The sequence below is a fragment of the Sminthopsis crassicaudata genome, chromosome 4, assembly GCF_048593235.1.
Source record: "Sminthopsis crassicaudata isolate SCR6 chromosome 4, ASM4859323v1, whole genome shotgun sequence".
Lineage (NCBI taxonomy): Eukaryota > Metazoa > Chordata > Mammalia > Dasyuromorphia > Dasyuridae > Sminthopsis > Sminthopsis crassicaudata.
Genome location: NC_133620.1, coordinates 224152017 through 224174275, shown reverse-complemented (window position 1 = coordinate 224174275; position 22259 = coordinate 224152017). Strand labels below are relative to the sequence as shown.

Below are 22259 nucleotides of genomic sequence, written 5' to 3'. Positions count from 1 at the left end.
ATACTCGAGTTTCTTCATAAAATGAAATTGTGTTAAGTCCGGACTAGCTCCCTGGAGGCCTCAGGATCAGCCAGAGTCAGGATAAGTAAAAGTCCTTGGTTTTTAGGGGGAGAAGGGAAAGAAGCAGGCAAACTGCCAGGAATTTTGCCAAAGATCTCTTCTTGATTCTGGAGACCAGAATCTCCACCTTTCTCCTCCTCATTCTGCTGCCAAATGAGTCTGGCTTGTCTCACCCCACCCTCTAATGCAGTGGTCCTCAAACTTTTTAAATAGGGGGCCAGTTCACTGTCCTTCAGACTGTGGGAAGGCTGGACTATAATAAAAACAAAAACTCACACTCTGTTTCCACCCCTCAGCCCATTTGCCATAACAAGATGATGTTATAAATGGCCTCAGCCTGGGGCATCTGGCCCCCTGGCCTTAGATTGAGAACCCCTGCTCTAATCCTTCCTACCATTATCTGTATACACCAAACATTGAGCCAGCACCGAACTGTGAGAAGGGCCATTTTTCCAAACATATGCTAATAGAGTCATTGGTAATTAGCCTTAAGTGCTTGGTTGTCTGATTCAAGCATACCTTTATGGAGTTTCAGCTCTTTACAAGGTTGGACTGTATGGCCTTCTACCTTTAGAAATATACTTTAATATTTTATGTCCTTTGTAAATGCTTTGGCATACAATCTAGATTGATATCCTGTTTTTAAATTTTGATTAAAGTCTTTTTTATCTCAAACTAATTAAAATATTGATTATGAATATCCTGAATTGTTTATTTTTGTTCTCCAGAGCCACCACTATTCTATCACAGTGGTTCCATTATCTAGTTCCATTTAGCACCATCTTTGTACAGTATGTTATATAACTCCTTGTGGTCTTCTATATCTTGCAATCCAAGACATCAAAAATTTATGTACTTAAGAACCTATAATAATTATCTTTTTCCTATTGTGTCAAATCCATTTGAACCTAGCCCAAAATGCCTTCCATGATTGTCACAAATATTTTTGAGCATATATTTTCCCATTTTCCCTTCTTAACCACAGTATTTTGAAAAATCAACTCTATTTGCATTTATTCAGAAATCGTATAGGATCTTAACATAGTCATAAAAGATCCTTTGTTAGAAGGAAACTTCTAAAGAAAATAAGTGGTTCTTAACCTTTTTTTGTGCTCTGGATGACTCCTCTGAATCCTGTTTTATCACCTATATTCATAAAGAATATTCTATATTTCAATCAGTTATTAGTAAAAAATCAAAGTTGTATTTATGCCCAACCAATTTCATTATCCTTTGAAATCTATTCACAAAATAGGGTCTATGGACCCTAGGTGAGAAAACCTTACTTTGAGACTATTTTCAAAATTGTCCTGACTATAAAACTGCGTGGATGTAGTCTTCTGTAATCTATAATCATTTGTAAAGATTTGTATTATTCTCTAATTTTCCTAGAGAATGCCTTTAATAAGCATATTTCTCTTTAATCTTTTTTTGTTAAGATTTCATTAAAGTGAGAATGGGTCATGTGGATTAGTATTGAATTGGTGATTACTTATGTGCAAGGAATTAACAATAGAGGAACCACTGAAGAAATGTATGATTGGAAAAGGAGGTGAGCTGGAAATGAAATGAAAACTAATGATTGAACAAATAGACAGTCTGATCATTAAAATGTGTGAAATTTTGGACCAAGGCCTCCATCATGTTGTGTATGTTCTTTGTGAAGAGTCTAGTGAAAAACATGAGTAGTGCAGTACCAAACCTAAAGTCCTCAACTCAGTATTCAAGAACCTTTAAAAATTGGTACTTTTTCATTTACTATATAAACCTATTAAATTTGGTTATTTTATTTATCTTTAGCACAAATTGAGCACATTTCTACCTGTGCTCCAGTTAATGATTTCCACACCCCACCCCATTTTCCATCCCTTATCCACCTATATACCTCATTTCCAACTACAAAAGCTGCTCTGATTCCTCAGGGCCACAATAATTAAGATTTTCATTGAATTCTTGTAATGTGTAATCTTTTTTTTTTTAATCTCATCAGTGAAAAAATTATTAAATATGTAGATGTGCATTATATATAGCTGTAAGCAATGGAAACAAAAAGGCAAAAGTAAAAGTCTTTTAAAAGAGCTTGTATTGGGTCAACTAGATGGCACAGTGAATAGAACACCAGCCCTGTATTCAGGAGGATCTGAGTTCAAATGTAAAAGTTGGGAAGTTAAAAGCGGAGGGTTTTGTGTTTTGTTTTGTTTTTGTTTTTGCTGAGGCAATTGGGGTTAAGTGATTTGCCCAGGGTCACACAGCTAGGAAATGTTAAGTGTCTGAGGTCAGATTTGAACTCTGGTCCTCCTGACTTAAGACTTAAGCTGAGTCTTGAAGGAAACCAGGGATTCTGAGAGGTATAGATGAGAGAGTGCATTCTGGGCATGGGAAATAAACAATGCAAAGATATGGAAATAGAATACTATTCTTGCAGAATAATAAATAACCTGTATGGCCAGATCTTAGTGTGCAAGAAGCTAGGAAGAGGCCAGGTAATGAAAAGTTTAAATGATACCCAGGAGAGTTTATATTTTTTCCTGGAGATAATAAGGATCTGGGAGGTAGAGGAGCAAATTGTTTGACATGTTCACACCTCAATTTCAGGGAAATTCATTTAGTGGCTGTGTACACAATGGTGTGGAGAGAGATTTTAAGGAAGAAGAGTAGAAGGATGGTTACAAGTTCAGGCAAAAAAAAAAAGCGCAATATGGTCTTGAATTAGTTTGGTGGCCATATGAGTGGAAAGGAGGGAGATACATATGAAAGATGTGAAAAATAAGATATGGTTGATTGTCAAGTTAAGGAATGAAAGATGATACCATTGTTGCAAAGTTTGGGTGGCTAGAAGGATATTGGTGTCCTAGAGAATAATGGAGAAGTTTGGAGGGAGGGATGGGTTTGAGGGAAAAGATGAGTTCAGTTTTGTACATCTTTAGTTTGAAATATCTGTGGGACATTCAGCTAGAAATGTTCGAATAAATAGTTTGTCGTGATGGATTGGAGTGCAGGAGAGACCAAGATTTGTCTAGCTCTAGAGTCATGGAGGTGGTCACTGAAACCACAGTAGCTCATGAAGTCATTGAATTTAGTGTAGAGATAAAAGAAAAAAATGGCCCAAAACAGTGATGTACCTACCAGGTGGGTGTGACATATATTGTGAATCAGTAAAGGAGAATCAGGAGAGCAAAATGGCATGAACAACAGAGAGAGGAGAGGGTAATCAGCAATGTCAGATTCTCCAGAGAGGTGAAGGAGGATGAAGATTGAGAATTAAATTTGGGGATTAAGAGATCATTGGCAACTAGAGAGAACAATTTCAATTGAGTGATGAAATGTGTGAGGAGTGCAGAAAAGGGAGAAATAGAGGCACTAATTGCATTTGAGATTTTCAAAGGAATTTGGCCTGAAAAGGAGTAGAACTATAGGATTATAGTGAAGATGATAAGATCAAATGAGGAATTTTAAAAGGGGAGAGATGAAGATACTTGTACATTGCAGGGAAGGAATCAGGGGAACATTTAAGATAGGGGTGGGAGAGTTAATAGTGGAGGCAACCCTCTGGAGAAGATGGGAGATGGGAATCAAGGAAGCATTGAGAAGTCTTGTCCTAATGAAGGGCCACTCTTTCATCAGAGACAAGAGTAAAGAAGAAATTGAAGGAGGATGTCAAGGAAGAAAGGAAATTTTTTCATAGATTTGATTATGAAGTCCTATATCAATGGTAATTGTATATTAGCTGAGAAAGTGGGGAGAAATGTATAAAGAATAATTTGAAGGAAGTAAAAGAGTTGCTTTGTTGAAGTGAAGGCCCAGTTGATATTTGCTAAGTACTTTCAAAGATTACAAAGAAGGGAAATAAAATTATAACATGATAAATTCCATGCAAAAGAACAGAAGAAGTGATACTGTAATTCTGAAGGGAGGGAAGGCAGTGATGGCAGTGTTGATAGAGAATTCTGTATAAAAACTATGTGGAACTACGTGATCATTTGAGCTAGCTCTGTGAAAGGTAAGAACTATCTTGTTTAAATTTGTATCCTCCGTGACTTGTAGAATAATGCTTTTTGTTTTTCAGGCGCTTAATAAGTGGCTGTTGAATTCATAAAGAATTGTCTTTTTTTATTATTATTCTGTAGTTTTTTTAATATATAGGCCTATATCTTATCTAGTTAGAAGAGGAGTGGTATTCAAAGAGTCATTATTACTATAGCAATTTTATAAATGGGAGATGTGTTTGTGGACAGCTGCAATTATGATATCTTTTTCTTATTCTTCTTTTAAAAATTTGAGTTCCAAATTTTATTCCATCTTTCCTCTCCCATTCTCCCTCTCTGAGATGGTAAGCAATTATATGCAGGCTGTACATAGATATTAAATTAAAACATTTCCATATTAGTCATTTTGTACAAGAAGACTTGACGAAAAGAGAAATAAAGTTTAAAAAAAAAAAGAGCATGCTTTAGTCTGTATTCAATATCACTAACCAGAATCTTAAAATTGATTCTTTACAAGAATCTGGGATAATAATGTTAGGGAACCTGGACTGGGCTGCATGAGACTGGTGTGAAGGTTTAAAATCTTAAATCATTGGAATGTATATAGTTTGAGCTATGTAGCTTAGTTGGCAGTTCCATAGAGCAATGGTGTCAGACTCTGTAGAAATGCAAGCTATATTGTCTCTGAAAACCAAAAATTCTATTATCTATATTATATTTATTAAACATTTCCCAATAACATTTTAATTTATTTCAAGTTATACTTGGGAATTTTATATGCTGCTAGCCCCCAAAGTAAAGGCCGTAGGATTTCTGATGGTTAGCAGAAAATGGAAGTGGGGATGGACTAGCGCAGCAACTTGTCTGAACATACCTTTCCAGTCTTGTTAGACATTATATTGAGCTAAACCAGCCTTCACAGTTCCTCAGTCAACAATATTCTATGTCCCATCTCTGCTTTTGCTCTGGTTGTCTTCATATTTAGAATGCACTCTCTCCTTACTTTTGACACATATTTCCTTCCTAATGCTTTCCCTCCCAAGCTACTTTATTCCAGTGTGTGTGTGTGTGTGTGTGTGTGTGTGTGTGTGTGTGTGTGTGTGTGTGTGTGTGTGTGAGAGAGAGAGAGAGGGGGGGGGGGTCTCCTTTGGGGCAATTGCTATCATTATCTCTTCACAGTTGGTGTATTTGAGATGGGATTTGATTCTTCCTGATTCTTAAGTCTAGTGTTATATCCACTACAGTAGGTTGCCTCTCCAGAGACTTAAGGGGATAGATAGATAAAGAATTATTTGCCATCCTGAAAGACAGTTATTAAAAGAAACTTTTTCCTACTCAGGCATCCCCACAGAATTTAGACTTGGGAAGTACCTCAGTGACTATGCAACCCACACCCCAGAAGTAATTCCATTACAGTCATCTCACTGCTACTTGTGAAATTTTTCCTGACAACAAGCCCAGTTTATTTCGGAGCAGCTTATTATTATTCTTGGTTTTACCTTTAGTGGCCTAACAGATTAACTCTAAAACCCTAGTGTACATGACAGCCTTAAAACAATTATCTTATTACCCTGAACCTTGTCTTCTGTAGCTTAAACAATACTATTTTCTCCTATTCTAATGCTTATATAATATGTACTCAAAGATATTTTCACCATTCCAATTGTTCTTTTGAACACCCTTCAAGCTTATCAGTATCTTTGCTATATTGTGGCAATTAGAATCCCTCAATAACTGTATTTCAATATGATTGGTTTCCTTGTAAGTATATATTTTATTTTATGCATTTTAAAACAACATTTTGAGCATCCAGTAAGCCTCACTGAACTACCAAAGAAGTCCATGACACAGAAGTTAAGAATTTTTACTTACCTGTTAAAAAAATTTTGGGGTCCCAGCCCTATCATACTTATTAACTATGTTCTATACTATACAAATTTGATAAGCATACTATTTCTGCTTTTATTCACACTAGTGAAAAAAAAATTCTGTACAGTATAGGGCCATCAGTTACTCTTTGAAGCTGGCTAAAACCATCTAATTTTATCTCTATCTAGCCAACATCTGTTTTTTTCTACAAAAATAGTATGGGATAGGTTATCAAATGGTAATAATTGAAAGACCCAATGTTATTAATTAAAAGAAAAAATGTTCAGGGCTCCAGTTTAAAAAATATCTGCTCTAGGCAAACTATATCTACAACATTCTCCTATTATCTGTTTAATAATTATTTTTAAAAGGGAAAATAAAGTTTGGAATGATCTTAAAGAACAAATACTGGCTCTTTGAAAGCATCTCTACCATATTCAGAGGTTCACTAATCATATTTTAAATAATCCATTCTAAAGTTGTTCTGGGATTGAAATCATGCTATCACCTTGTAATTATCTGACTACATTTGCTTCCTTTGGGGAGAAATTAGGACATTTAGAAAGTCCTGCAACATCTCTTCCATTTCCTACACTTTAGCTAATCCAGAGGCTCAGCAATCATATCCATATCCACTTTTTTCAGTGCCCCTGGAAGCATTTTATCTGGACTAAAGAGTCAAGGACACTGGAAAAGGACTCATTTTGGGGTGTTGCTGTTTCTCTTTTGTCATACTTCTTGACAAAGAAAACAAAAAGAAAGAATTGAATCCTAGATTCAAAGCTAGAAGAAACATCAGAGACTATTCAGTGCAGGTCCCTTGTTTAAAAAACGCTCAAAAGGTCTGCTCTCTCCCTTTTGTAGGTGGTTATTGTACACACCAAGTGTGGTCTTATCTGTTTATATACTTCCTGATACAAAATAAACAAAATAAGAAAACTTTTCAATTTATTTTTATTTTGTTACTCTGGCTTGCCAACTAACTCTTTTTGCTTCTCCTGTCCTGTTAAGGTCTTTACTGCTTAATCCTTTTTATTTTTTTTCCCTAATTGACATATGGTTTAACATGTAGCCTGAAATGAGAACTGTCAGATAAAGTTGAACACTGATTCTCAGAAAAAGAATGTGTGTATGTGTCTATATTGTCTGTAGCTTAAAAAAAAAAAAGCCAAAATCATTCGTCTAAGCAGGGATTCTTTTGGCAATTTGGTAAAATCTGTGGACCCTTAAATCAAAATGTTTTTAAATACATAATATTCAGGGTTACAAAGGAAATCAATTATATTAAAATGACAGTTTTGAAAGTATATTTCAAAAACAGGTTCCTGGGTCCCAAGTTAAAAACAACTTTTGTAAAGAAATTAAGCAGTGAAAAAGTTTTGAGCTTTTGTAATGTCTGGAAAGGACAAAATAATTGTTAAAAACTAAAGACTAGGGGTTCAGGAACTATATCTCCATATTCTCTTCTGCAAGACTGGAAATATGTCACTAGTGAGTAATAGTATTGAATTTGTAGAAATTATGATTTTAAAAAATGTAGGTATTTGATTTTCTTTCCTTTTGTCTTTCAAATGGAAACATTTGTTTCTTTCCAACTTTGTCTTTCTGTCTGTCTCTCTCTTCCTCACAATGGGGCTACTAATTTTAAATCCCATTTCCTTTATTAATGAACTTTTTGTATCCAGACCCTTATGAAGAAGAAAAGACCCAATCTGAGCTGATTAGCTGGTCTTTGCAGTTTTCACAAAGAGCATATTAGCAGTATAAATTCTGAGACTATCTTGTTTTTATTTATTCTAAAATACTTTGGAGCAACAAGTATTCAGTGATGCTTCTATGTGTAATCTTTGTGTCTGGCATTTTGTGGCATAGTGAGAATGGTATGGGGTGACGCTTTCCTTAAACCTTTACCCAGAAACTTGGGGAGAAACATTTCCCCTGTATAGTCCTCTTAAAGCTACCACTATCTCATTTCTGCCAACTTGCAGGCTGCGTATGTTTATTTATATTTTAGAGAAAAGAAAAATAAGCAAACAACATTGATAACCACAAATCCTAAAGAGCACAGCATGATTATTCTCTGTTTTCCCTGTCCCATTCCCAGCATCAAGAATCTTTCCATATCTGAACTCTTTGTTTGACAATTCCATTCATGGTATTCTTATTGTTATATCCACTGTGCAAAGTGTTTTTACATTTCAATTGATGAGTGACAGATGAAGTCTTCTAGTGTGGCTCCTCACTCAGGATACTTGAGCCCTCTTTGGAACAGATAAGCCTTATGGAAGGTCCAGTAGAGTTTTCCTCCTAATTTGATTAATTCTGCACAGATTTCACAACTCTGGTGGTGAGATAGTAGAGCAAAAATTTATTTTCATGAAGAATTGATAAGTCTACCTCTTCAGACCTGTATATACCCATGTTATTTCTGAATAATTTTGTTTGTAATTTTGTCACTGACAACAGCAGAATTTTACTATGATCTTCATTTATCAAAATGTTTTCGCTAAGTTGCTTTCCTAACATTTAGTCATCCAGTCCTCCTGTGCCTGGAACATATTCATCAACTTCCCTTCATTTCTTTATCTTTCTTCATGACACATTTCCAGTTCTTTCTCATCTCATTTCCTTATATTCATTTGTAGATACACTAGTAGTCATCCAGTAGAAAATTATCTCCTTAAAAACCAGGATGGTTTCATTTTTGCCATATCTGGAGTACTTGAGACACAGCATGACTTAATGCCATGGAAAGCAACCTTTACCAGCCTTGGAGTCAGGAAGATAAACTTGGGTTCAAGTTCTTCCTGTAATCCATTTTTCCTATTTAAGTACTGCAGGCCACCTCAGTGCCCTATTTCCTGGGAGTTGGATCCTGCCTTTCTTTATCTATGAAATAAGTGAGTTGGACTAAATGGCATTTCTTTATTCAACAGTCTACACACATTTAGTACCCCCCCCAAAAAAAAAAAACCAAACTAGATGCCAGGTATATATTTAAAAACAGTATGAATAAACTTGTGAGACAGCCCTTTCCTGTAAGGAGCTTACATTCCAGGGATTGATATAGATAAGTAAATGCAAGATAATATAAAACAAATATGCCATGATTTAAAAATCAGGCTTAGTGGAAAGTGTTACTTTAAAATGTTAACATTAAAGAAAGTGTTATTTTAACAAAACTGTGAAGGAAGATGAGGTAGAGAAAAGAAAAGGAAAGTATCATGGGCTTAAGGAAAAGCCTGTGAAAGAGGTACAGAACGAGACCAGGAGTTCTGTATGGCCTCTTTGGATGAAGTCTAGACAGCTTAAGGGAAGTGTATAACTTGGAAAGACAGCCTAGGAGCCAGGTTTTGAAGGGTTTTGAATGCCAAAGAAACATGTTTATGTTTTATTTTAAAGTAATTGGACAATCAATGACTATTCTTAAGTAGAAAAGTGAACTTAGGCATGCTTCTTTTTAAAAAAATAACAATTTGGGAACTATATAGACAGTGGTTTGGAGAAAGGAGAAACTGGATACAGGGTGCCCACATTGGAGACTGTTATATTAGTCTAAATAGGAAGAGATGACCAAACTATAGGGTGAATCAAGAGAAGGGATAAGTGTCAAAACAATCAGGAGACTTAGAAACTATTGGGTGTGAGGGATAAGGGTATGTAATAGAGTGGGCCTTCAATCAAAATGGGGAAATTGGGAGGGCTGCGTTTAGGGGGAAAGAAAAGAGTTATATTTTGTATATATTGAGTTTCAGCTGCTTTTGAGACATCCAAGTGAAGTGCTCAATTTGTAGTACCTGCTCTGCCACCTCCTGCCTCTAGAATTTTAAACTTTTAGTCTCAGTTTTCCCACCTATAAGACAAGAGAATTGGGTTTGTGATCTTGTGTCTTTCAGATATTTGTAGATTCAGAATTTGACTTTAGGAGAGAAGTGAAGGCTAGCAATATAAAAAGTCATCTATATAGAGTTAGTCACCAATTAACAAGTATTTATTCTTTTTAGGTGCCAGGGATAGTCAAATTGATGGGAATTGGTAAGATGACCAAGGGAATATAGAAAAGAGTAGGCCTAGGGTAAAGCTCTGGAGTATAGTCATATTAACATGTAGGATATGGGTAATGGTCCTACAAAGGAGATCTTTTCACAGGTAAAAAGAGAACCCTACAAAGTAGTAACATGAAAATCCAGAAGTGAGAAAATGATCATGTGTCAGGTTGTTTGTTGAAAAGGTCAAAAAAGATGAAGGCCTCAGAAGTTTCTTTAAGTTAGAGCTAGTATTCTTGATGGAAGGAGTTTGTATAGTAACATTCATCAAATCACAAATGCACCCTCCAAAAAAATAAACATTCCAAAACCTTCCTTTAAGATAGTAGGCAAGCATAAATAATTTACTGAATGCTTGACAAATTAATTTACTAGATTAATTCAGTCTCTTGGAAAAAAAAAAAACTCTTTAATTTTCTTTGCTCCACAGTATTAGAAATAACTGTTTTGGACTGTACTTGTGATTTTATTGTTATGGAAATTCATAGTGAGTATATTCTCTCTACTAGTAGAGATCACTCACTGTTGTGCTTTTTATAGTTTTCACTGATAAACTGATAGATCAAAGTGTTCTCTGAGACATATAGCCAGGATGTGTCAGAACTTGTACCCAAGTCTTGCTAATTTTGAAACTGGTTTTTTTGTCATAACAAGCCACACTGCTTCATTTAGAAACATTAGAAATTAGTAATTTGCATTACATTTCAGATATATTAACATCCTGATAGCCCATATAAGAAAGGGGATATCCCCAGGTCTCAAAAGCCTCACCTCTACTCAGTTGTCAGTTCAGGAATTAACTTTTCCCATCCCTCTTCTGTCAGTGCTATTGTTTTTCCCACCTTCCCTTGTACAGTAAAACGGCTTACTTTTTTCCTCTCTTTACTTGTAGGTATTAAATGTAATAAGTGTTAAATAATATATGATGATGTGAATCAAGGACCAGATTTTAGCTTGTGTTATGCAAAATTAAAAGGGATATAGACCTGCCATAGTTTAGTGATTTAATTGCCAGACATTAAAATGAACTCTGGGAATACCAAAAAAAGGGGATTGAGGTGGCAGTGAGGAAACAATCCTTGCCCTCACTGAGTTTAGTTACAATTCAGAACAAACAGAGAGGCCTCCTGCAGAAGTGACAATGAATTCTCTTGAAAGAAATTAAGAATGTCAAGAGATGAAGGTGAAGAGGGAAAGCATTGCAACCATGGGGAACAGCCAGTGAAAAAGTATGCAGGTGGAAGGAGTGTCATATTCAGAGAATAGCAAGTATGCCTGTATTGTCAAACTGCAGGTCCATGAGGAGGGGCTAAGTTGTCTTAAAGCCAGAGTGCTTTATATTTAGTTATCTGAATGTAGGGCAATTAGTGGATAAAGAAGTGAGTAGCAGAATCAGACATAATTTTCTTTTGCAAGACAGTTGTGGTTAAATGACTTGCCCAAGGTCACACAGCTACTAAGTGGTAAGTGTTTGAGGTTGGATTTGAACTCCGGTCCTCCTAACTTCAGGGCCCTTAGGCCTAATTTTTGAAATACATATTTATTGATATCTTCTGTTTTTTACACTATCTAGATTTTCCTATATCTTCTCTTCTTTCTTTAAAGAATGAATTAGAGGGAAAATATAAGCAAAAAATCAGCAAAAACCAATCTTTGTTGAAAACAACTGACATATAGGACTATTCTTTTTTGTCAGTAACCTTCTTGGAGTATATGTCTATCAGTGGAATCTTTGGATCAAAAATGGAGACATTTTAGACACTTTTAAAAATTTTGAGTTCATTTTGAACTTAAAAAGATCAAAAAATATTTCCATGTAATACACATGATATAAAAAGAAGATTCAGTATAAAATGATGGATTTCCATTACATACAATTTACTTTTTAAAAACTATGTAACAAATATTATACATTGTTTTCAAAGCTGTCCTGCTTTTCTCTGGTTCCTTATATTTTCTTTTGTTCTCTGTGTACTTTTCTTTCCCATCCCACTCTTGAGAAAGCTACCCTTAGACACAAATGTATGTGTGTGAGTGTGTGTGTGTGTGTGTGTGTGTGTGTGTGTGTGTGTGTGTGTGTGTGTGTGTGTAAAACCCAAGTAATATACATCTGTTTATCATTGCTTTTTCTGGACGTGGATAACACTTTCCTTCTTAGGTCCTTTGTAGTTGATTTGAGTATAACATTCAAAGTGTCTTATTCATTTAAAGTTGTTCTCAGAGCAATATTGCTTTTATTGTGTAGTGTTCTTTTTCTGCTCATTTCACTTTATTATTTCATGTAACAATTTCATGTAAAACTTGCCATGTTTTTCTAAACTCCACCAAGTCATCATTTCTTATAACACAGTAGTAGTCGATCAAAATAATATATCACACTTTGTTTAGGGGCATCTCCTCAATTTCCATCTTTTTTTTTTTTTTTGCAACCGCATAGAGCTGCTCTAAATATTTTAGAACATAGAAGTTCTTTTCCTTTTTCCCTAGTCATTTTGGAAAACAGGTCTAATAGTGCTATTACTGTGTCAAAGGGTATACATACTGGTGTAATTCCAGATTGCTCTCCAAAATGGTGAATCCATTTCACCAACAGTGTTATTAGTGTCCCGGTTTTTTTTAATATCTCCTCCAACATTTGTCCCTTTCCCCTTCTATCATTTTAACCAATCTGATAGATGTTAGATGATGCCTGAGTTCTAATTTATATTTCTCTAATCAGTGGTGATTTAAAGCATTTGTTCAAATGACTATATATAGTTTTGATTTCATCATCAAAATAAATGAATGGTTCATATCCTTTGACCATTTATTTATCCATTGCGGAATTAATCATATTCTTAGGAATTTGACAAAGTTCTTTAATTGAAATGAGATCTTTTTCTGAAAAACTGCCTATTAAATTTTCCCTCCCCCCACTTTTCTAATTTCCTTTTAATCTTGACTTCATTGGTTTTATTGGTACAAAACTTTTTTTATTCTATATAATAGAAATTGTTATTTTTACACCTCATTCTTATCTTACACCTCTCTTCTTTATTCATAAATTGTTCTCTTACCATACATCTGATAATACGTTCCATGTTCTTTTAATTTTCTTGTGATATTTCTTTTTAATTCTAGGTCAATTATCCATTTTGACTTTATCATGGTAAATAATTTAAGAAATTGATCTATGCCCAGTTTTTATCAGGCTGATTTCCAGCTTTCCCAGCAGTGTTTATCATATAATAATTTTTTTTTCAGAAGATAGCATTTGGATTGGGATACTGAGGAAATAGCTTGATGTTGTCCAACCAGTTGTTCAGACCCCTTTAACTCTTATTAATGCAAGAGATAGTAGTGGAAGAAGCCTTTATTTCCATTCAATAACTACCTTTTGTGTTTAGTCAGCAAATTGGCTAAATACTGATTACAAGATCACTTATATAGAAGGGCAGAACAGATAATAGGAGTCTGTCAGGAGTTTCTGCCCTAGTCTTCATGAATAGATCTATTCTTTGCACACACACAAAAATTATCTTTCCTGCTGTTGTCAGTATATATTGAATTCCTACTTTTCTATCATTTTTTCACCTATTAAATGTATTGTACAATAAATGCTTTAATAACAAGTAGTCCTTTATTTTTCTAACTTATACTGTCTACATAGACTACATAGTTTAATGCCATGTCATTGTCTTTTTAAACTTACATACACATATACACATACACACATAGAATTTGTTTATTTACTGTCACATGTATGTGTTTCTTATCACCATATGTTCAAACTGAGACCTGTTAAAAAAAACCTTGGCTTAAAAAAGCCAAACTCAAACAAGGACAGATAACAATTAACTGTATTGTTATATTGTATGTCTACTCTGTTTCACTGATATACCTTCCTTTTTCTTAGGATAGTTTTGATTTCTTTTTTATAATTTTAAGATCTGATATTGTTGACAGTTTCTTTTAGTTTAAAAATGTTAATTAAAATTTTCTTTTAATACTATTTTGGATAATATACATTATCCAAATTTCCCTCTTTATCATTCTCCCAGAAACAATATTTTTAAAAGGAAAAAGAGAAAAAACAATCAGTAGAACTTATCAAAATATTGGGGACGGGGGAATTGCAAATTATTTCCAAGGTTCCAAAATGTGTGGACCTCCAACCTCAGCAAAGATTTGGAGGTGTCCTTTTATACTTATTCTTTGGAGGCATGCTTGTTCTTTGTAATTTTACAATATTCACTTTCACATAATTTGTAGTGGTTCCTTCATTTACACAAATGATGTTATTGCATATATTCTTTTCCTGGCCCTGCTTACTTGACTTTCTTACTTCATCTTCACTTCATGTTCTTATAAGTCTGCCAATTTGTTGGCTATGAGATGAAACCTCAAAGTTGTTTTGATTTTTCATTTTTTCATTTTTAGTAAACTGGAATATTATTTCATATTATTAACAGCTTATAGTTCTTTTGAGTACTGTTTCTTCCTATCTTTTGCCCATTTATCTATTTGGGGATGACTTTTAGTGTCTGTAGTCATTTTTAACATTGAGTAGACAATTTGATGGTAGTAAGAGAGTAAACTTAGCTTTTCCTATTTTCTTAGGTAACAAAAGGCTACTTATCTTAAAACTGAAGAGAATTTTAAAAAAAAAGTTTAGATAAACAATTTATTTCAATTCAATAAGCATTTATTAAGTCTCCAGGGGTCCAGTTTTATATCTAAGATCTTAAGGATCTTGTAATTATGGTCTAGTCACTGTGTTAGGAGTATAAAGACAATTAATTAGTCCTTGCTCTCAAGGATCTTAGATTTGACAGAACAAAATAGACTATTCTACCTAAGTTTTTGTTTTTTTATTCATTTTTAAAAGAGGATTTAAATCAAAGTTGAGAATTGGTATCTTCATTTACCTTTGTTGAGGCAAGTTGTATGTTAATCACTGTAATATAGTCTTTATTTTCAATGTGGAGTTTATTTTGAGTGGTTTTGTTTTTATTGCTTTTATATGCCATTGAATATAATAAAATTTTCTCACTTTAAAATTCAAACCGATAACTTAATGCTGCTACAATTTAGTTCAAATTGTAACCTTTTCAATCTCATTGCCAAACTGTTCTTTGAAAACCAGTCTAAAACTTGTTAAACAATTAAGGTTTTATGTGTATTTTTCTTATCGTGGCTTCATGAAAACTTAATAATATTTACCTTAAGTATTTAATTAAATATAATTGATTGGTATCTCTATAGAATGAAACTATAGTTTTAGACAAAATTGATAGATCAAGGCAAAATTATTTTACTGACTTAACTATTACTTGTATTAAAAGTGTAATTTAACCTAATATTATTCCTATTTTCTTGCTACAGGATATATATTCAATTCTCAAGTTTGGTTAGTAAAAACCAAATACAGAGTAAATTTATTATGGATTTCCATGAGGATGTTTGTCAGATATCCTTTGCTTTTTGTTTGTTCTTTGATTCCTTCTGTTACATAGTTCTTTTTATTAGATATCCTGGTAAAAGTATGGGACTAGATATTAGAACAGTTTTTCTAGTACCTGGCTCCATCATTACTATATGATCTTGGAAAATCATACACTCAACAGACATTAATTATCCACTAGGCATGAGGGATACAACGACAAAAATGATGTCTGTAGATGCAGTGAACCTATTTTTATTGAGGAGATAACAACATATCTGATAATAGGACAAGGTGACAGGGAAAATTTAATTTCATATTTGGCACCAGTATATCATCTTTCTTGGGAGGCTGCAGCTTAGACTTGACCATGATAAGTCTAGTAGTCTAGCAAGCATATTTATGGGTGCTTTTAGGGATATTTATTACCATGTAAGAATATGTACCTAGAGCCCCAATTCATTCAAAATAAACCATGGAAACTTAAAATAGTAATTGTGGAGAATTCATTACATCTGGAAGTCTGTATCTACCATTACCAATTACTTCATTTGTAAAGTTTCTTAAAAGCATAGTGTATATTTTTATTGGCTCTGATATAACTTATTTATGGATGTGTAACACATTTATACTTAATATTTTTAAGGGCTAGTTTGTATGTTTAAAAAGCTTGGAGGTTTTTAAGAAATGCCTTAATCATCCTATAAAGGGTTCAAAATTTTTGACTCATTTTTATGTAATAAAAACTTGTTATGTAACCAAAGATCATAGATTTAATTTTAATCATAAGATCAAATTAACAATAGATTTAGATACCACAGGATATCTTGTCCAACTTTTACATTAGATAAAGAAATTGAAACTGAGAATGAAAGGGTTTTGGGAAGATTACACAGCTGCAGAAGCAGGATTTGACCCCTGGTCTTCCTGACTCCAAATCCATCAGTCTGTCCTCCCTAACCACTCCTTTTGTTTTTTTTTTTCCTTTGCACAATCTCTTTCATTTTTTTTAACTTAAACTTATGAGCATAAGCAGAAGATAAGTTCACATCCTGATTCTTCTGCTTTCTACCTGTGTAACCCTTGACCCCTTAGGGACTTAGTTTCCTCATCCTGTATAATACAATTTAATTGTATGACCTTAGAGGGCTTTTCCAGTTATATTAAATCTTAAAATTTTTCCATTTATCTGATAACACATAATAAATTAAGCTCTCAGGATTTTAAAATAGCATGACCAAAGAGAGCACTAGATTGATCCAATTTTCTACCTTTTGCAATAATAATATTCGAATTTATTGAGTGGAAGAACCAGCTTCAAAACCAGGAAAGACATATCTTTTGGTCCTATCTCTAATATTTCCTGGCTGTGTGACCCTAGGTAAAACACTTACACACTCAGTGCTCAAAGACATCTCTCTAGGTTACAGAGAAGATGTTACTGGCTTAGGTTGGTAGAAAGAATTCTCTGTACAAATGAAATCACAGGACCAATCTATATCCTCAACTTGAGATTATAAAACCAATTTAGCTTAGAATTATTCCATTTAGGCTAAAAATTAATTATTTAAGTATCTTATGATTTGAAACTTCCCTTAAATTAACTGAGGCATCATTTCATCTTTTTTAAACCAGAGGAAAGTAAAACCATTGTTATTCACATACATATCTTGATGACAATTTACTTTTAAGGCTTTTGTCTAAAATACAAAATTAAAGATAATCATTTAGGAGGATCCATTTCTTGCATTTTTCAGCAAGTTCTGCTTCTATGATAGTCTCAGAAAAACAGCAGAACTGGCAGCAGCTGTCCAGTAGTGAGATAAGTTGCCTCTGAAGATAGAGGATTCATAATAGAAATCTTCAAAAAGATGTTGAGTAGTCACTATGAGTTGGAATGTTATCAAAGATACTCTGACTCTGATACAAGTGGAACTTTTAGTTCTCTTTTTCTCCTGAGATTTTGTGAATTACCTGAATTTTTAAAAACTAATATATTTCTCTCTGATGAATGAAATTTCTCTTTTAGGAAATATTATAAAACTAAGAATCAGCTTTTAAGATTTATTTTTAGCATTGCTTATTATTTCTTCTAAATAGACACTCCTTGAATATGCTGAGAAATGGAAAGCCTCAGAAGATCCTTTACCTTTGTTGGAGGTTTACACAGTGGCAATTCAAAGCTATGCTAAAGCACGACCTTATCTTACCTCTGAGTGTGAAAATGTAGCATTGGTGCTGGAACGATTGGCACTGTAAGTATATTTTTCAGTAAATCAAATCATGGATTTAAATTTTCATGATCTTTTAGATGTTATCTTAAGAAAGTTTAATGTTAAATAGATTTATTAAATCTGTAATACAAAAATCACTCAATTTTATTTGACTCATTGGTATATCCTTACCAACCTTTTGCTTTTCAGAAGCTGTGTAGAACTGTTATTGTGTCTGCCCTTTGAATTATCAGATAATCAGTGGAAAGAGTTTCAAGCATTGGTGCAGGTAAGAATTTGTAATAATTATATTCCAAATGGTTTTGCTTCATATTTCAAAATACAAAATTTCAATTTGTATTAGGTAGCAAAATAAGGACATACATTTCCATAGGCTTACTAGCTCTTGCACTAAAGATGATATATTTAATTCATTCAGCAGGCATGTATTAAGTGCGTGTTATTTTCAAAAAAACTATTCTAGAAAGTGAGGATTAAAGACAAAACAAAAAATAGTATCTGCTCTTAAGAAGTCTATATTCTTCGGAAAAGAAAGTACACATGCACTAGAAAAGCTATATAATTGTTTTTTGTTACCAAAGTAGATTTGAAAAAATATGCAAAGTTATTTGGAGAAAATGCAGAATGATTTTAAGGATAAAAAAGAACATTAGCAACTAGTAGAAATGGAAGTATCAGGATAGGTCTATAGGAAGGAATACTTTGGCTGATGCTTCAAGGAAGCTAAAAAGTCTCATTTAGTTTTCTTATTGTACTTATAGTCATCATATCATTAAGGCAGCACTTACTTTTCTCTAATTTTTGTATTATTTAATAGCTTTGATTTAGAAACAAGAATATGAAATCTTTTAGTATGGAACACAGCTTATATTCTTCAGAACCAAACACAAAGCATGGTACATTGTAGATGATTTTTTAAATATTGGTTGTATAATTTAGTTAATTGAATTAATAACACATTTTTCTAATGGCTGGGTAAAATCATTCCTACAAGCTGTCAGTATGTCTATGAAGAGTTCTAAAAATACCTTTTTAGCTTTATCAGTTTTTATAATTGTATAACCCTTAATAGGAATGACAAACAAAAATAGTGATGAAATAAAAGAATATTAGTTAGCCTGAGAAATAATTTATTTTGAAATTTGCTTATAAATCTATCTTTGCCTAAAGTAAAATAAAATATTACAGTATTTGGTAGTGAAATCCATATTTATTCATTTGGTTTTTTCCCATTTTCTATTCATCATGGAGCTTAGATTGTGATGAATATTATGTTTTTCAAATATACTTTACTAACAAAAGACAGTCTGTAGATTTATATATGCAGATGTAATATTGAGCTACTTTGCATATTTTGCTAAGTATTACCTTTTTTTTTTTTTTTTTTTTTTTTTTTTGCTGAGGCAATTGGGAGTTAGAAGTAACTTGCCCAAGGTCACGTGCTAGAAAGTGTTATGTGTCTGAGGCCGAATTTGACCTCAAATCCTCCTGACTTCAGGGCCGGCACTCATAAGTATTGTCTTTCGCACAAGGGTGAAATAATAAAAAATATATGTGTGTGTTATTTGTTTTGTTATTTTTCTAAAACTCCAGGTATTTTATTTAATCTTTAATGGAGAATTATTAACCAGACCTCTTTATATTTCTTATTTAAAAAGAAAAAAAAAAAAGATGTACACATACTTCAGAATTTAATTTATAATTTGTGGGCAAAATTAAATGAGCAACATTTGAAACCATTTGTGTGTGTGTGTGTGTGTGTGTGTGTGTGTGTGTGTGTGTGTGTGTGTGTGTATGTGTGTGTATATGTGTGTGTGTGTGTGTGTGTGTGTGTGTGTGTGTGTGTGTGTGTGTGTGTGTGTGTGTGTGTGTGTATGAAATTCAGAATAAAATTTGAAGTAAAAATGCAAAAGATTAGTTTTTCAATTTGGGGATTTTATTCAAAACCATATTATTCATTCAAAAACCATATCTATAAGGGTAGTTAAATGGCGCAGTGAGTAGAATGCTGGCCCTGAAGTCAGGAAGACTTGGGTTCAAATCCTGCCTCAGAGACTTAACAATTACTAGCTATGTTATCCTGAACAAGTCACTTAACCTCAATTGCCTATCCCTCCCAAAAAAATAAAATAAAATAAACATACCTATTGGTACCATCAACATATATTGTGTGTGTGTGTGTGTGTGTGTGTGTGTGTGTGTGTGTGTGTGTGTGTGTGTGTGTATCAGAAAGGGAGAGAAAAGGAGATAAGGGAGGAAGAGAGATGCGCGCACACACAATCTAGAATGTATTTAAAGTCAGTTTTGTAGAGTGGCAATTCTGATTACTTCCATGAAAAACAGATTTGATGAATTGTATTCAGATGTTCATATTTGTTTTATAATAGGAATTCTCTTTGTAAATAATAGAAATTAAGTTTTATATTTGCTTTATTGCTCTTTTGAATTGATTATTTAAAATCAGAAACAAAAACATTAAACATCTTATAATATAAAGTTTTGTGTTTGTTTTTTCAGATAAAACTTTATAAGCTATTTCAAAAGTTGATGTGTTGTTGTTTAGTCATTCATTCAAGTTCAACTCTTTATGACCTTATTTTGCTGTTTTCTTTGCAAATATTTTGGAATAGTATGTAATTTTCTTCTCTAGTGGATTAAAACAAATAGATATTAAATGATTTTGCCTTGGTCACAAAACTTATTTAATAAGCTTCTGAGTCCAGATTTGAACTGAACTCTTATTGACTCCAGGATAGGCCTGGAGTCCATTCCACTAAGTCACATAACTTTTTATTTTAAAATTATAAAATTACATATATATATACATATTTCAAAAATGCTTTAGTGTTGTCTTTAGAAATATAATCCTAATTCTTCGGTTTCTGATATTTATAGGTAGCTCATCAAAAGCTGATGGAGAATGGAAGCTGTGAATTGCATTTTTTAGCTACTCTTGCCCAAGAGACTGGAGTGTGGAAAAACCCAGTACTTCATGCGATTCTTTCCCAGGAATCATTGGATAAGGAAAAAGGTAAAAATTTTAGAAAGAAAACATATCTATTAGTATAAAAAATAAACATAGAATATTTTATGAAATCTTATTTTAAAAGACCTTTTTAAAATAATCTTTTCTTTGAAGTTCTCAAAGCATTTGTGTTTAATCTCATTCATCTTCAAGTCTCTTTCTTATCTGTCAAGAAAGTCAGGAGAGAGCATATTCAGACAACCTTTCAGTCAGAAAGTACCTTTAAGGTCATCATCTTCCACATCCTTCCACAGAAGGTGGTTTCAGTGGTCAGTTTTCCTTGAATATTTTGAGGGATGACAGCTCATTTTACAGATTGGGAAACTTAAACCAAGTAGAAAATTATTTCTCTGGACTTTGACAATAAGTCATTAATAGAGATGATAATAAAAACATAGGTCTCAATTTACATTTCAGTACTCTTATTACTAGAACTCTTTGCCCCATTCTAGCTAATTTGTAATCATAATTTTTAATCTGGCTAATTTGTAATCATAGCATTTTGTAGATACAGACAGAGTTAGAAAGGAACCTTACAGGTCTTGCAGTCTAATCCTCTTATTTTACAGATGAGAAAACTGAGACTCAGAGGGGAAATGACTTTACCAAGGTTGTACACGCAGTAAATGACATACCTGAGAATTGTACAGAGACCCACTGACTTCAAATCTGTACTCCACTGCCTTCTTCTAGAATGTAACTTTGCTTTAAAGATTCCCCAACTAGATTTAAGTAGTAATAAACCTGTTTGCAAGGAAATTGATTGGCATCATTCTGACGTACACTACAGTGCTATTCTTTTAATATGAATGATTTAGCCATCTCACAAATTGCAAAGAAGATACTGATGATCTTGGATAAAATTTTCCCCGAAAGCTCCCTATATGCATGGAATTAGTTTTGTCAGAACAATATGAATGTGAACACATAATATTCATGTTTATATGCAGATCATATAAAGCATTGTAGGAAAACAACCAGCTTTTCATTTTTGTGTCCTTAAGGATTTTGCATTTTATTGAGTTTAATAGGGCTTTTATCAAAGGTTGGAAGGGAAAGGGGGAAGTACCTAGATTCCTTTCTGAGTAGTGGAACTAAAGAATTTAGGCTTTTCTGTTTTTGTTTTCTGAGGGCTGGGATTTTTTTCCCTTCTTTTAGGATTCAGCATAATAAATGTTGATTTCGGTGCTATATTCAAATATTTGAATGAGAGGCCCTATTCTGTTAACAAAAACTGGTCTCTTTTGACTATCAAAGGTAAATAAAATATTAGTTATGAAATTGATATAGAAAATCTTCAAAATTCTAAAGCCTTTATTTTTTAAAAACAGAACATTTGTGAAGTTTAAGAGTAAAACTAGAAGCACTTTTTTCCACTTAAAGGACAGTGATTGGAGCAAGATACAAAGTTCAAATTATAATTGACTGTGACACTTCTGAATAGGGCACCCTTATTTCCTAAAAGCCAGTCACTTGGTCTGACAAAAATAAAAGTTATCTTCCTTTTGCAGTCTCATTATAAAGTCTGCTTCATTTTTCCAAATTCAGAAATGGTTGAGAAGATTTTGAAAACAGATTTCACCCAAGAATTTAGGACATAAAGATGATGTAGTGGAA

The 22259-nt window shown here is 33.2% G+C and overlaps 1 protein-coding gene across 2 annotated transcripts in view; it reads left to right on the top strand.

The window, feature by feature from the left end:
• ZNF292 (zinc finger protein 292) overlaps positions 1-22259 on the top strand; it is an 85535-nt gene that overhangs the window by 37761 nt on the left and 25515 nt on the right. For both annotated transcript variants that reach the window (XM_074310340.1, XM_074310341.1), the window contains exons 2-4: positions 17484-17638; positions 17807-17885; positions 20513-20648. In XM_074310340.1, the coding sequence (XP_074166441.1) occupies positions 17484-17638; positions 17807-17885; positions 20513-20648 (370 nt within the window). The remainder of the gene's footprint in view (positions 1-17483; positions 17639-17806; positions 17886-20512; positions 20649-22259) is intronic.